This window comes from Salmo trutta, chromosome 19, assembly GCF_901001165.1.
Source record: "Salmo trutta chromosome 19, fSalTru1.1, whole genome shotgun sequence".
Lineage (NCBI taxonomy): Eukaryota > Metazoa > Chordata > Actinopteri > Salmoniformes > Salmonidae > Salmo > Salmo trutta.
Window position 1 is genome coordinate 37,823,306 of NC_042975.1, and position 11,177 is coordinate 37,834,482.

The following is an 11,177-nucleotide window of genomic DNA, read 5'->3' on the forward strand; positions in this document are numbered from 1 at the left end:
TCAAATAGAGAACATCAGAGGGCTGCATAAGCTTGTTTATGAGCATAATATAGCTTTATTTGACCAGACAGGAAATGCATAGTAACTATGTCATAAACATCATTTCAATTTAAAATAAATCAATATCCTGTCTCCTTCAGATGTACAATTATTGTACTTTTTCTTATTTTTGACTGTGGATTGTGATGTCTTCCGATCTATTTCTTGTAACTTGTATGTTATACTTGTTTTGAAAGTAAATGAACATTGCTGGGAAAAAACAATGTTTCATTTCATAACAAAAATATTTGATATTGTTAAACAATGTAGATACCTTGCTAGAATTAAGTTTAGTAGAAATGTCAGTAGTGTGGCATTAGTCCTGCTTTTCAATTTTGCCTTGCAGAAATACAGTAACTGGCCCTGTTTTTTGTTGAAATGTGTCTATGACCATATTCTTTATTATGTACAGTAAATGCGATTACTTACTGAAATCATCTGCTCCTGACAAACTACATCATAACAAAATAACCATGAATCTGAATGTCATTTTTATTTTGTTTATAAAAGTCCAAGACATGTATAAAAAGTAACACTAATATAACTTGATTAATTCAGTAGACAAATTAACACTGTTAGTACAGTACTTATGCATTTAAAATGTATCTTCTGACAACTTTTCAAATATGAATGCATAATTCTTCAGCATAGCATTTGCTGCATGACAAAATAATTGAAACGTACAGTGGCTTATATCACATTAATATTCACATACACTACATATGAAACCAGGTAAAAAATAAAATATAATCCATTCAGAATTAAAAACAAATATTTACACATCCCCACCCGAGAGTTTGAGCAATTTCGTTGTTCCAGGTGGGTTCTAGTTCAGTAGTACGCATACTGATTATGTCAGTCCTCTGGGCTGTGTTGGCAGAAGTGTTAGCATTAACAGTAAAATGTGCATCCTGTGACCTGGCGCTGAGTCTGGCTCTGCGTGGCATATTCACACAGCAGGAGCAGAGTGTCGAGCCGCTGCAGCAGGTAGAACGTGTGGAGCAGGTCTGGTACTGTTAGCAGAGTGCAGGAGGAAAGGTACCGAAAGACGTGATCAAACCCGCACAGGCCTTTGAGCAACTCATGAGGTACGCCCATCTTCAGCGCCACCTGCTGGTAGTTCTGTACTCCTGGGAATGTTGGGTCCAGCTTCAAAGCCAGAGAATCCACCAAGGCCTGTGGCAGCCTGCCTAGATGGACACCTGGACAGAAGATACACAGGCCAATGGGGAAATTATGGCATTAAAAAAGCAGAGCTATGACACAGTACAGATCCCACTGCCCACCTACAACTGTTTAACCTCCCACCAGAGGTGAACTATTCTGTTTCTACATTCAACATTTGAGAATGTCTCGTGGACAGTGACAGTGTGCAAATGTATTCTACTATTCTAACTTGCAACAGTAGTTGAGACTCCGACTGAGTTCCAAAATAATTCATACAAATGTATCTGAGAGCCTTCAAAAGGGGTCAGTTGCCCATCCCTGCTGTAAAGGGAAAAATGTTCTCTTCTTGAAAACTTTGCCATTGGTGCCAAGTATGCAGCTAAGTCTCTTGGTACAGTGATTGTCTATTTTTCCATGTGGCTTGTGAAACAGTAAGACAATGTATATTGGACTATACCTCTTGGCCAAGACAAAGAAAAGTTTTAAAACTAGCAAGACTTAATGAAAAACAACTTTTAAAAACCAGTCCTGTTAGAAATGGCTACATTAAAATCCGGAATCATCCAGAACAAAATTGTGGTTCTGTGAATATGTATCTCTACTGAATCCCTAGCCACAACAACAACAACAGAACTTCACCTAATACAAATATGTGTATTCTGGTCTTTTGACAATCCCCAATGTTTCATTTTGTTTCTGTTGGATGTGCTCCAGCATTAAAATAGGCTTCAGATAGTCAACTGAAGAATATCCCACCTTGCATGATTCGGATACACTTCTTCAGCAGGCTCAGTGTTTCTTCCATCTACAAATAGAAATATTATGAGTACATTGTTGCTTTGTTCAGGGAAACATCCTCTAGTAAATGAGTGAAGCTGTAAACTTAATTTGGCACATCTAGCTAATTATGTGTGAAATGACAAGTGTGAAAAATATCTTTAAAAGGCATCCATTATCTTGCCTATACTAAGAGGATATCACAAGTCATATTTTATGAGATTAGTGTGCGTGTGCCACACCTTAAAGAGTAAAATTAAAGGTGACATTTACTTTTAACATTTGCTGTATGAGCATAAAAGACAGCTAAGTCTAGTGACTGGTTACTCCAACTCTCTACTGCTGAGTATAAGGTCCTTGGTGACACAGCCCTGTCTTTCCTAAGGGTAATTACCGCATTACTGCTGTAGCAGGGTTGATGGCTGCTCCAACAGCTGTCAGTTTGCTCCTCTCGGCAGGCAGATGGACTCCTCAGTTGTCTTCCTCCTGACCCGTCTCCGGAGGGGCCATCCTTAATCTCGGATATCGCAGTAATCCCCAGGCTCACAGAGCTACAGTCTGGGTCTGTGGCACTGTGGAGGGCTGCAGTGCTGTGGAAGTCTAGCTCAGTGCACTCCACTGGTACATGCCGATGGGGAGGGCTATCCTGCAGCTCAGAAGCATTGTAGCCTTCACTGCTCTGCAGGGGCAGGAAAAAGGACCCTGCCTCAGACTCCCCACTGTCTACTGGACCCACAGGGGTCTCCATTGTGAGTGAGACATCACTGCTGATTGAGGATGGCTCAGAGGATATCTGAGAGACAAACCCAGAGGAGCAGTTACTGCAGGTGGAGTTACGCACCAGTGGCTGGGTCTCCAGCAGGTTGATTTGGTCCTGAGTTTTAAGGTCAGGGTTTAGTAGAATGAACCCCAGAGGGACAGTCATGTCCACATTGGACTGCAGTCTGGCCAACGTGTCTGCAGTGGTGGTAGAGTTATCACACGCACCTGTAAGAAGACACGTCATCAGATGGTTACATTAGTACCCCAACAAACCCCAAATGAACCGTGCATTCGCAAATTTACTATAATATGAGTCAATTAGGGAATGTTTAACCCGCTGCGCTAGTGGAAATTAGCCTATATGGATGAAATAATATGCCATTTAACAGACGGTTTTAGCCAAAGTGACTGACAGTCATGCGTGCATACATTTTACATATGGGTGGTCCACAGAATCAGTGGTGTAAAGTACTTAAGTAAAAAATACTTTCACTTCTTTGGGATAGGGGGCAGTATTTTCACGGCCGGATAAAAAACGTACCCGATTTAATCTGGTTACTACTCCTGCCCAGAAACTAGAATATGCATATAATTAGTAGATTTGGATAGAAAACACTCTAAAGTTTCTAAAACTGTTTGAATGGTGTCTGTGAGTATAACAGAACTCATATGGCAGGCCAACACCTGAGAAGATTCCATACAGGAAGAGCCCTGTCTGACAATTTGTTGTCCTTCTGTTGCATCTCTATCGACATTACAGCATCTGTGTTGTAACGTGACACTTTCTAAGGCTTCCATTGGCTCTCTAAAGCCGCCAGAAAGTGGAATGGGGTGTCTGCTGTCTCTGGGCAAAGTACAGCAGCAGAGTTTGTAAGTGGTCAGCCTGGGGACAGTGAGACTGAGATGCGCGTTGACGAGACTTCTCAATTTTTTTTCTTTCAGCCTTTGAATGAATACAACGTTGCCCGGTAGGAATATTATCGCTTTTTTACGAGAAAAATAGCATAAAAATTGATTTTAAACAGCGTTTGACATGCTTCTAAGTACGGTAATGGAATATTTTGAATTCTTTTGTCACGAAATGCGCTCGCGCGTTACCCTTCGGATAGTGACCTGAACGCATGAACAAAACGGAGGTATTTGGATATAACTATGGATTATTTGGAACCAAAACAACATTTGTTGTTGAAGTAGAAGTCCTGGGAGTGCATTCTGACGAAGAACAGCAAAGGTAATCCAATTTTTCTAATAGTAATTCTGAGTTTAGTGAGTCCCAAACTTGGTGGGTGTCAAATTAGCTAGCCTGTGATGGCCGAGCTATGTACTCAGAATATTGCAAAATGTGCTTTCGCCGAAAAGCTATTTTAAAATCTGACATAGCGTTTGCATGAAGGAGTTCTGTATCTATAATTCTTAAAATAATTGTTATGTATTTTGTCAACGTTTATCATGAGTAATTTAGTAAATTCACCGGAAGTTTTCGGTGGCTATGCTAGTTCTGAACATCACATGCTAATGTAAAAAGCTGTTTTTTTATATAAATATGAACTTGATTGAACAAAACATGCATGTATTGTATAACATAATGTCCTAGGAGTGTCATTCTGATGAAGATCATCAAAGGTTAGTGCTGCATTTAGCTGTGGTTTGGGTTTATGTGACATATATGCTTGCTTGGAAAATGGCTCTGTGATTATTTGTGTCTATGTACTCTCCTAACATAATCTAATGTTTTGCTTTCGCTGTAAAGCCTTTTTGATATCGGACAATGTGGTTAGATTAACGAGAGTCTTATCTTTAAAATGGTGTAAAATAGTTGATTGTTTGAGAAAATTGAATTGTGGTATTTTAGTTGGTTTTGTATTTCGCGATGTGCGATGGCATTGGCTGTTGGCTAGGTGTTCCGCAGGCGGAACGGGGTTCCGCTGGCGGAACGTCTGTCCTCAACAGGTTGAAGTACTACTTAAGTAGGTTGTTTTTTTTAGGTATTTGTGCTTTACTTTACTAATTGGGTACTTTTTCCACCACTGCCCGGAATCAAACCCACTACCTTGGCATTACAAGCGCCATGCTCTACCAACTGAGCTACAAGGGACCCATAGAGCCAAATTGAAATTATTTTAACAGAAGAACCCACACAGCGCTGTGAAGTGGAGAACCTGAGGTCTGACGTCATGTATAGCATGTTACTGTACAGCCACTGCATTCCAATTTAGGCGCTTATCAATGACAAAATCTGCCATATTCAACACATATACGGGATGACAAGGGCTGTGAGTGGAAAGGGTTAAAGCCCTTATTCATCATGTGTTTTGTCTGTTGTAGCAATATATACACTATATACACAAAACATTAAGAACATCTGCTCTTTCCATGACGTACAGTAGACTGACCAGGTGAAAGCTATGATCCATTATTGGTGTCATTACATTTACATTTACATTTAAGTCATTTAGCAGACGCTCTTATCCAGAGCGTACTTACGTGTCACTTGTTAAATCTACTTTAATCAATGTAGCTGAAGGGGAGGAGACAAGTTGAAGAAGGATTTTTAAGCCTTGAGACAATTGAGACATGGATTGTTTATGTGTGCCATTCGTAGGGTGAATGGGCAAGACAAAATATTGAAGTGCCATTGAACGGGGTATGGCAGTAGGTGCCAGGAGCACCGGTTTGAGTCAAGAACTGCAACGCTGCTGGGTTTTTCCTGTTCAACAGTTTCCCGTGTGTATCAAGAATGGTCCACTACCCAAAGGACATTCAGCCAACTTGACACAACTGAAGGTATTCCTAATGTTTGGTATACTCAGTGTAAATAATGTGCTGTTCAATACATCATGGTGGGTGCTGTTCTACTCTTATAGTTACCCGAGTCCTGGCTTTGCTGCTCCAGATTCAGCGTGACCACGTTCACTGGGGATGCTGCACACTCCATGTCACTCTGACTTGTGCTTTGAGGAGCCAGGCATCCTTTCAGAGAGAGAATATCATTCATGAGCTAGACGAGGCACAGTTTGAGGATTACCTGTACCCTGCATGTTACTATAAAAGCGATTCTAACAAACACATTGACAGAACCCACATTATTGCAGCTTGATCAGTAGTTGTGTGAAAATCTCATGCAACAAACACTTCATTAAAGGAGATATGTATGCAGATCATGAGATACCTTTAAATATTTTCTTTAGTAAGGTATGTCTGAAGTATATAAACAAGGCAGCTGAGAGGAAGATTGTCATGGTAACCAAGGCGAAAGAAATGGTAGTGATGACAGCAGCATTCTGGGCTGGGCCTTCTGGGCTCCAGACTTTTCCCACATCAACTCTTCTGCTTCCTGCAAAATAGAAGGATTGAGGTCGGTGCTGCGCAAGGTTGAGCGCATGCTTACACACAGCATTTATTTTATGTTTTACATTTCTGACTTTGATCCATTGGCAAATAATGACAGTAACACTATTCTATTAATAGAATATTACAACAGTGTTCTAATTATTGAATATCTCGTAACCCAAACAATGCATTCTCTACGGCAACAAATCTCAAAATAAAAACATGGGTAATTATGTTTCCAGTACATGGAGGAAATTTTGAAATATAACAGTAGGCCACACAACTGACTCATACAATAATGAGCGGTTCTGAAGTGGTTTTTCTTTCTCAGAGTCTTGGGCCAAGCTTTTCTGAGACTTACGGCTGCACTGCTGCTCAGTAGTGGAGGAGGGACCACACGGCATGCATTCCAATTCCTGCAAGCCATCCATCCGTGTCTTACTGTAGAATCTGCAATTAGATCAAATTAAAGCAGAAAGAAAAGTTGGAAATAGTTGTATTTCAAGTAAACAAGCTTATAAAACTCAAAGTCCACATGTTCTGGATGGAAAGCTTTTATGACTTAAAAGCACAGCTACGTCTTAAGTAAAGATCTGTAGATACTATACGTAAGAATGCAATTAGATCATGTACAGGTACAAACCCTGGCAAGCACTCCCCACAGATAGCATTGCTCTTAGAGGTGCACAGTGACTTCTGGTGCCTGTTTATGCGTTTACACGACTGGCAGAATTTGCAGTTGTGGTAACCCCGGCCCTCTTTATAAGTCTTGACACTACAGGGGATGCAAGAAGCCGACCATCCACTTCCATAACCACAGTCCTGGCGGGAAATAATAATCAAAATATACAGTACACATTAGACCTGTTTACAGCTAAGGATTTCACTGAAGTAAATTTGTTAAGGAGACAGTTGCAAAACAGAAATATAAATTAATATGATGATTAGAGGTCTAGATTACAAAGTACATGACAGTTTCCCCTTTCAATGACCACATGGGGTTATTTTAGGTCATGGGTAAACCTCCATTGGTAAGATCTTCCCAGCTAGCAAATTTGGTTCCTTGGAAGTTGTGGGAACGTATGATTTCAGTTTCACATTGGTTGAGGTAAAATTAAATGTTTTTAAACGCCCCGAGACCAGAAGTGAACATTTAGCCTGTTCTGGGAATGTTTATTTTGAAGTTTTGAGAGTGTTTTACTCTGGTTCTTGAACGTTTTATTAACGCTCTGAGAACAGAAATTCTAGGTTATTTTGAGTTTTTTTTTTTTATTCCTTAACTTTCACTGAATGTTTCAATAAACTTTTAATAACACTGCTATCTTATTTTGGGTACACTTTAACTGTAAGCACAGATAGGACACATGCAAATTAATTTCTTTAGGCATTAATCATGCAAACACATTTCTTTTTTATTATGACAAGGCATCAGTGAGATTCAAACCTATAATCTTCTCTTCTCTATCCATGGAATTAGTCTTAGGCAACACCAGGATGGAGATAGCAAGCCATGTTTTTTTACCCTTACAAAGCTGTTCATTTTAGTCTATTCAAACAGACCCCATTTCTGAGGAAACAAGCACTCATTAAGATCAGGTGTGGCCAATTTGTGGGCGCGGCCAACACACCTTTACAATCTTAAAATAGAGGATAGAGAGTTTTGTTGATGCTGAGAACGGAATGTAAATGTTTTTAAATAACATTCTTAGAATGTTCTCTGAACAGTCTGTAATACCTATATGTTTCAAGCAGACCACCATAGTCCCTGTGCCCAAGAACACCAAGGTAACCTGTCTGAATTACTATTGCCCTGTTGCACTCACATCTGTAGCCATGAAATACTTTGAAAGACTGGTCATGGCTCACATTAACACTATCATCCCAGACACACTAGACCCACTCCAATTCGCATACCACCCCAACAGATTCACAAATGACGTAACCTCTATTACACTCCACACTACCCTTTCCCACCTGGACAAAAGGAACACCTACGTGAGAATGCTGTTCATTGACTACAGCTCAGCGTTCAACACCATAGCGCCCTCAAAGCTCATCAATAAACTAAGGACCCTGGGACTAAACACCTCCCTCTGCAACTAGATCCTGGTTTTCCAGACGGGCCACCCCCAGGTGGGAGGGTAGGCAACAATACATCCGCCACGCTGACCCTCAACACAGGGGCCCCTCAGTGGTGTGTGCTTAGTCCCCTCCTGTACTCTCTGTTCACCCACAACTGCGTGACCGCGCATAACTCCAACACCATCATTAAGTTTGCCGACGACACAACGGTGGTAGGCCTTATCACCTACGATGATCAGACAGCCTATAGGAAGGAGGTCAGACAAAAACTTCTCCCTCAATGTCACCAAGACAAAGGAGCTGATCGTGGACTACAGGAAACGGAGGGCTGTGCACGCCCCCATTCACATCAACAGGGCTGAAGTGTAGCAGGTTGAGAGCTTCAAGTTCCTCGGTGTCTACATCACTAAGGATCTATCATGGTCCAAACACAACAACATAGTTGTGAAGAGGGCACGACAACGCCTCTTTCCCCTCAGGAGGCTGAAAAGATGACTCCTTGTATATAGCCTCATTATTGTTGTTTTATTGTGTTACTGTTTTTTGTATAATTATTTTTGCTAATCTTTTCTTTCTTTTAAACTCTGCATTGTTGAGAAAGGGCTCATAAGTAAGCATTTCACGGTAAAGTCTACACCTGTTGTATTTGGTGCATGTGACAAATAAAATACGATTTAAACATTGCTAAACTTTTTCTTGTGGTTTTTATAGAAAGTTTTCTTAACGTTCTTGGAACAATTTGAGAACATGACTTTAAATGGAACCGTGAGGAAATCTGTAAGAAATGTTACGCTAAAGTACTGCAATTCCCACAGAAGAACATTGTTCCGTAACTTTCTCTGAACTATGAGAACATTCCCAATGTCAAACCTGTTGGAGAACGTTTCTAGAACATTAGCAAAATTTAAATTAAATGTAACCATGTTTGAACTTTTAGGAAACGTTCTGTTAAAGTAATGAAATACCAAGTAAATCTAGTTTTGTTGTCAAATTTCTTAATGTGCTGAGAATGTTCCAAAGCCAAGCAACTATCCTACACCATTTCCAGAAAGTTGTGGGAAGGTTGTATGCAAAAGAAAAATACATAGGAGAACCACTCTCTCACCAAGCTCTAAGAAACATATGGTTCTCAGAACGTTATCTTGTAGCTGGGTTAGCAGGCCTGCCAAGTGGACTTGTAAACTTGGAACAAAGTTCTCTTTCCAGTGGGATTCTTTTAGAGTGAGAGATTGCCACAGACAAACCAAACTCTTTGTGGTTTCATAGTAATGTTAATTACAAATCCCAGTTCTGCAGTAATTTCTGTTGTTGCTCAGATGAGCTGATAGGCTACTGGACATCGCTGCAGTGGAAAGGAGATGAATCAGTGTCTGTGTAGCCAGCCCCAGGCCTATCTATATTTTGACCTTCGTAAAAATCCAGTAATTTCTCTTTCAATATTCCTGTATAGTTTTATAATACCCACCTCTGACAGCTCTTGTCCTGGTCCACATTGCAGACAAGGGTGGCAGTCCCCATTCAAGTAGTACTGGGTTTCAGAACAATCCATGACAGCAATGTAACTAAAATAAAAATATGTATAATAGCTCAGTAGTTAGCCCATTTTGAAATCTTTATAATGAACAGTGATTAAAATGGAAACAAAATGAATATAATGCTGTTTCTCAGCCACTGCATTGAATATTGAATCAAATATATTGCTTGTGCACATGTTGAACCAATATCCTATCACTTGATGTCACTAAAGAACACAAAAAATGTAGACACAACACAACAAGAGGATATACTGTTACAGGCAAAGGATTTCTAAATCTTAAATCAGATAGAGATGATGGATGGAGCCTGTGTTGTTGAGGGGTAAAAACCTAAATAATAACATTGAGAAAAAATACATGCTGAGCTTTTAGCATAACTTGTCCTCTACTTTAACTTACAACACTGCTACTAATATTGACGAAGAATTACTAAAATGTTTTATGAAATACCACAAAGCAAAAACACCAAGGTTGGACAACTCAGACATTAGCAACTGGAAAGATGATTCATGACCAGCAGTGCGCACCGCATTACGAGCCAATAAGAATTTCCCACCCTGAGTATCACATCAAATGATTCAAAGTTTAAAAAAATATTACCTCAATCCATAAGTTTGGCGAAGATACTTAAGGGCACCTTTTTCTATCGTTTTCACGGGTCTATACTTGTGCACGCTATCGATAGTCTTTGCAGTGCCACTTCATCCGATCTGGACATGCCCTGACATGCCTCACGGGCTGCGCGTCTGGTTGCCAAAACCAGGATCAGTGCGCACTAATTAGGTAACTTCTGAAATTGTGCTTGCAATTATCGGATATGGAATATGGCCCAGTACTATTGTTTTAGTGGTCCTGGATATTGGCTAATTACAGAGAATAAACACATGGTAGTAGACTGATTGTCTGTCTGCCTACAGTAGCCTATCTTTCTGTGTAGCCTCCATGTCTATGCCTGCCTGTTATGTATGTCTGTGTAATAGCAATGTAATAAACTGCAATGTAGTAGGCCTATACTAATATGTGTAATAGATATGATTTGTGTAGGCTAGTAGTTTAAGAGCTGGCTCTGTGTAATCACTTATTTTACGCATTCTACTTTATTTTACTGTGTATTTAAATAATCAAAAATAATTCTATTAAATTGTTTTTGTGACAACAATTAATACATTTGCATTTTTATCTCTATTAGAGAATTATGGCAAATTTTTATTTTATTTTGATCTTGTTGTCACAGAATTAAAACTAAACCTACCATTTTTAAAAGAGGTTAAGATGTACTTTTCAGTAGGATCAAAACTGTTGTGACATAATACCCTTTCCTCATACATTTACAACAAAACACACCAGCATGTAGGCCAATTTGGGACAAAGTGTTTTACCTTTATCCAGAGTAGCCTAAACCTCTGTCAATGTTTGATACTTCTCTCAGTAGTGTACTTTCAATATGTGCCATCTCCATTGTTTACTACTACATTCTTCCATGCT

At 39.8% G+C, this 11,177-nt stretch overlaps 1 protein-coding gene across 1 annotated transcript; it reads right to left on the reverse strand.

The window, feature by feature from the left end:
• Positions 1-405: 405 nt before the first annotated feature.
• Positions 406-10,626, reverse strand: LOC115154539 (tumor necrosis factor receptor superfamily member 19). Its single transcript, XM_029700846.1, has 9 exons — positions 10,293-10,626; positions 9,623-9,719; positions 6,719-6,897; positions 6,437-6,525; positions 5,915-6,079; positions 5,614-5,715; positions 2,378-2,970; positions 1,963-2,011; positions 406-1,241 (listed from the first exon to the last, which is right to left on the reverse strand). Exons 2-9 carry the CDS (start codon positions 9,704-9,706, stop codon positions 931-933), a joined length of 1,572 nt encoding a protein of 523 aa, XP_029556706.1. The 5' UTR covers positions 9,707-9,719; positions 10,293-10,626; the 3' UTR covers positions 406-930.
• Positions 10,627-11,177: the final 551 nt, after the last annotated feature.

What these genes read in the sequence shown, in the direction of transcription:
- LOC115154539 (XM_029700846.1), bottom strand. Translation starts at nt 9,706, where the DNA reads ATGGATTGTTCTGAAACCCAGTACTACTTGAATGGGGACTGCCACCCT. An exon ending in TACTGAGCAGCAGTGCAGCC is followed by an intron (nt 6,080 to 6,436) that starts GTAAGTCTCAGA and finishes TCTATTTTGCAG; the next exon opens with GAAGCAGAAGAGTTGATGTG. An exon ending in GCAGCAAAGCCAGGACTCGG is followed by an intron (nt 2,971 to 5,613) that starts GTAACTATAAGA and finishes GTCTTCTTACAG; the next exon opens with GTGCGTGTGATAACTCTACC.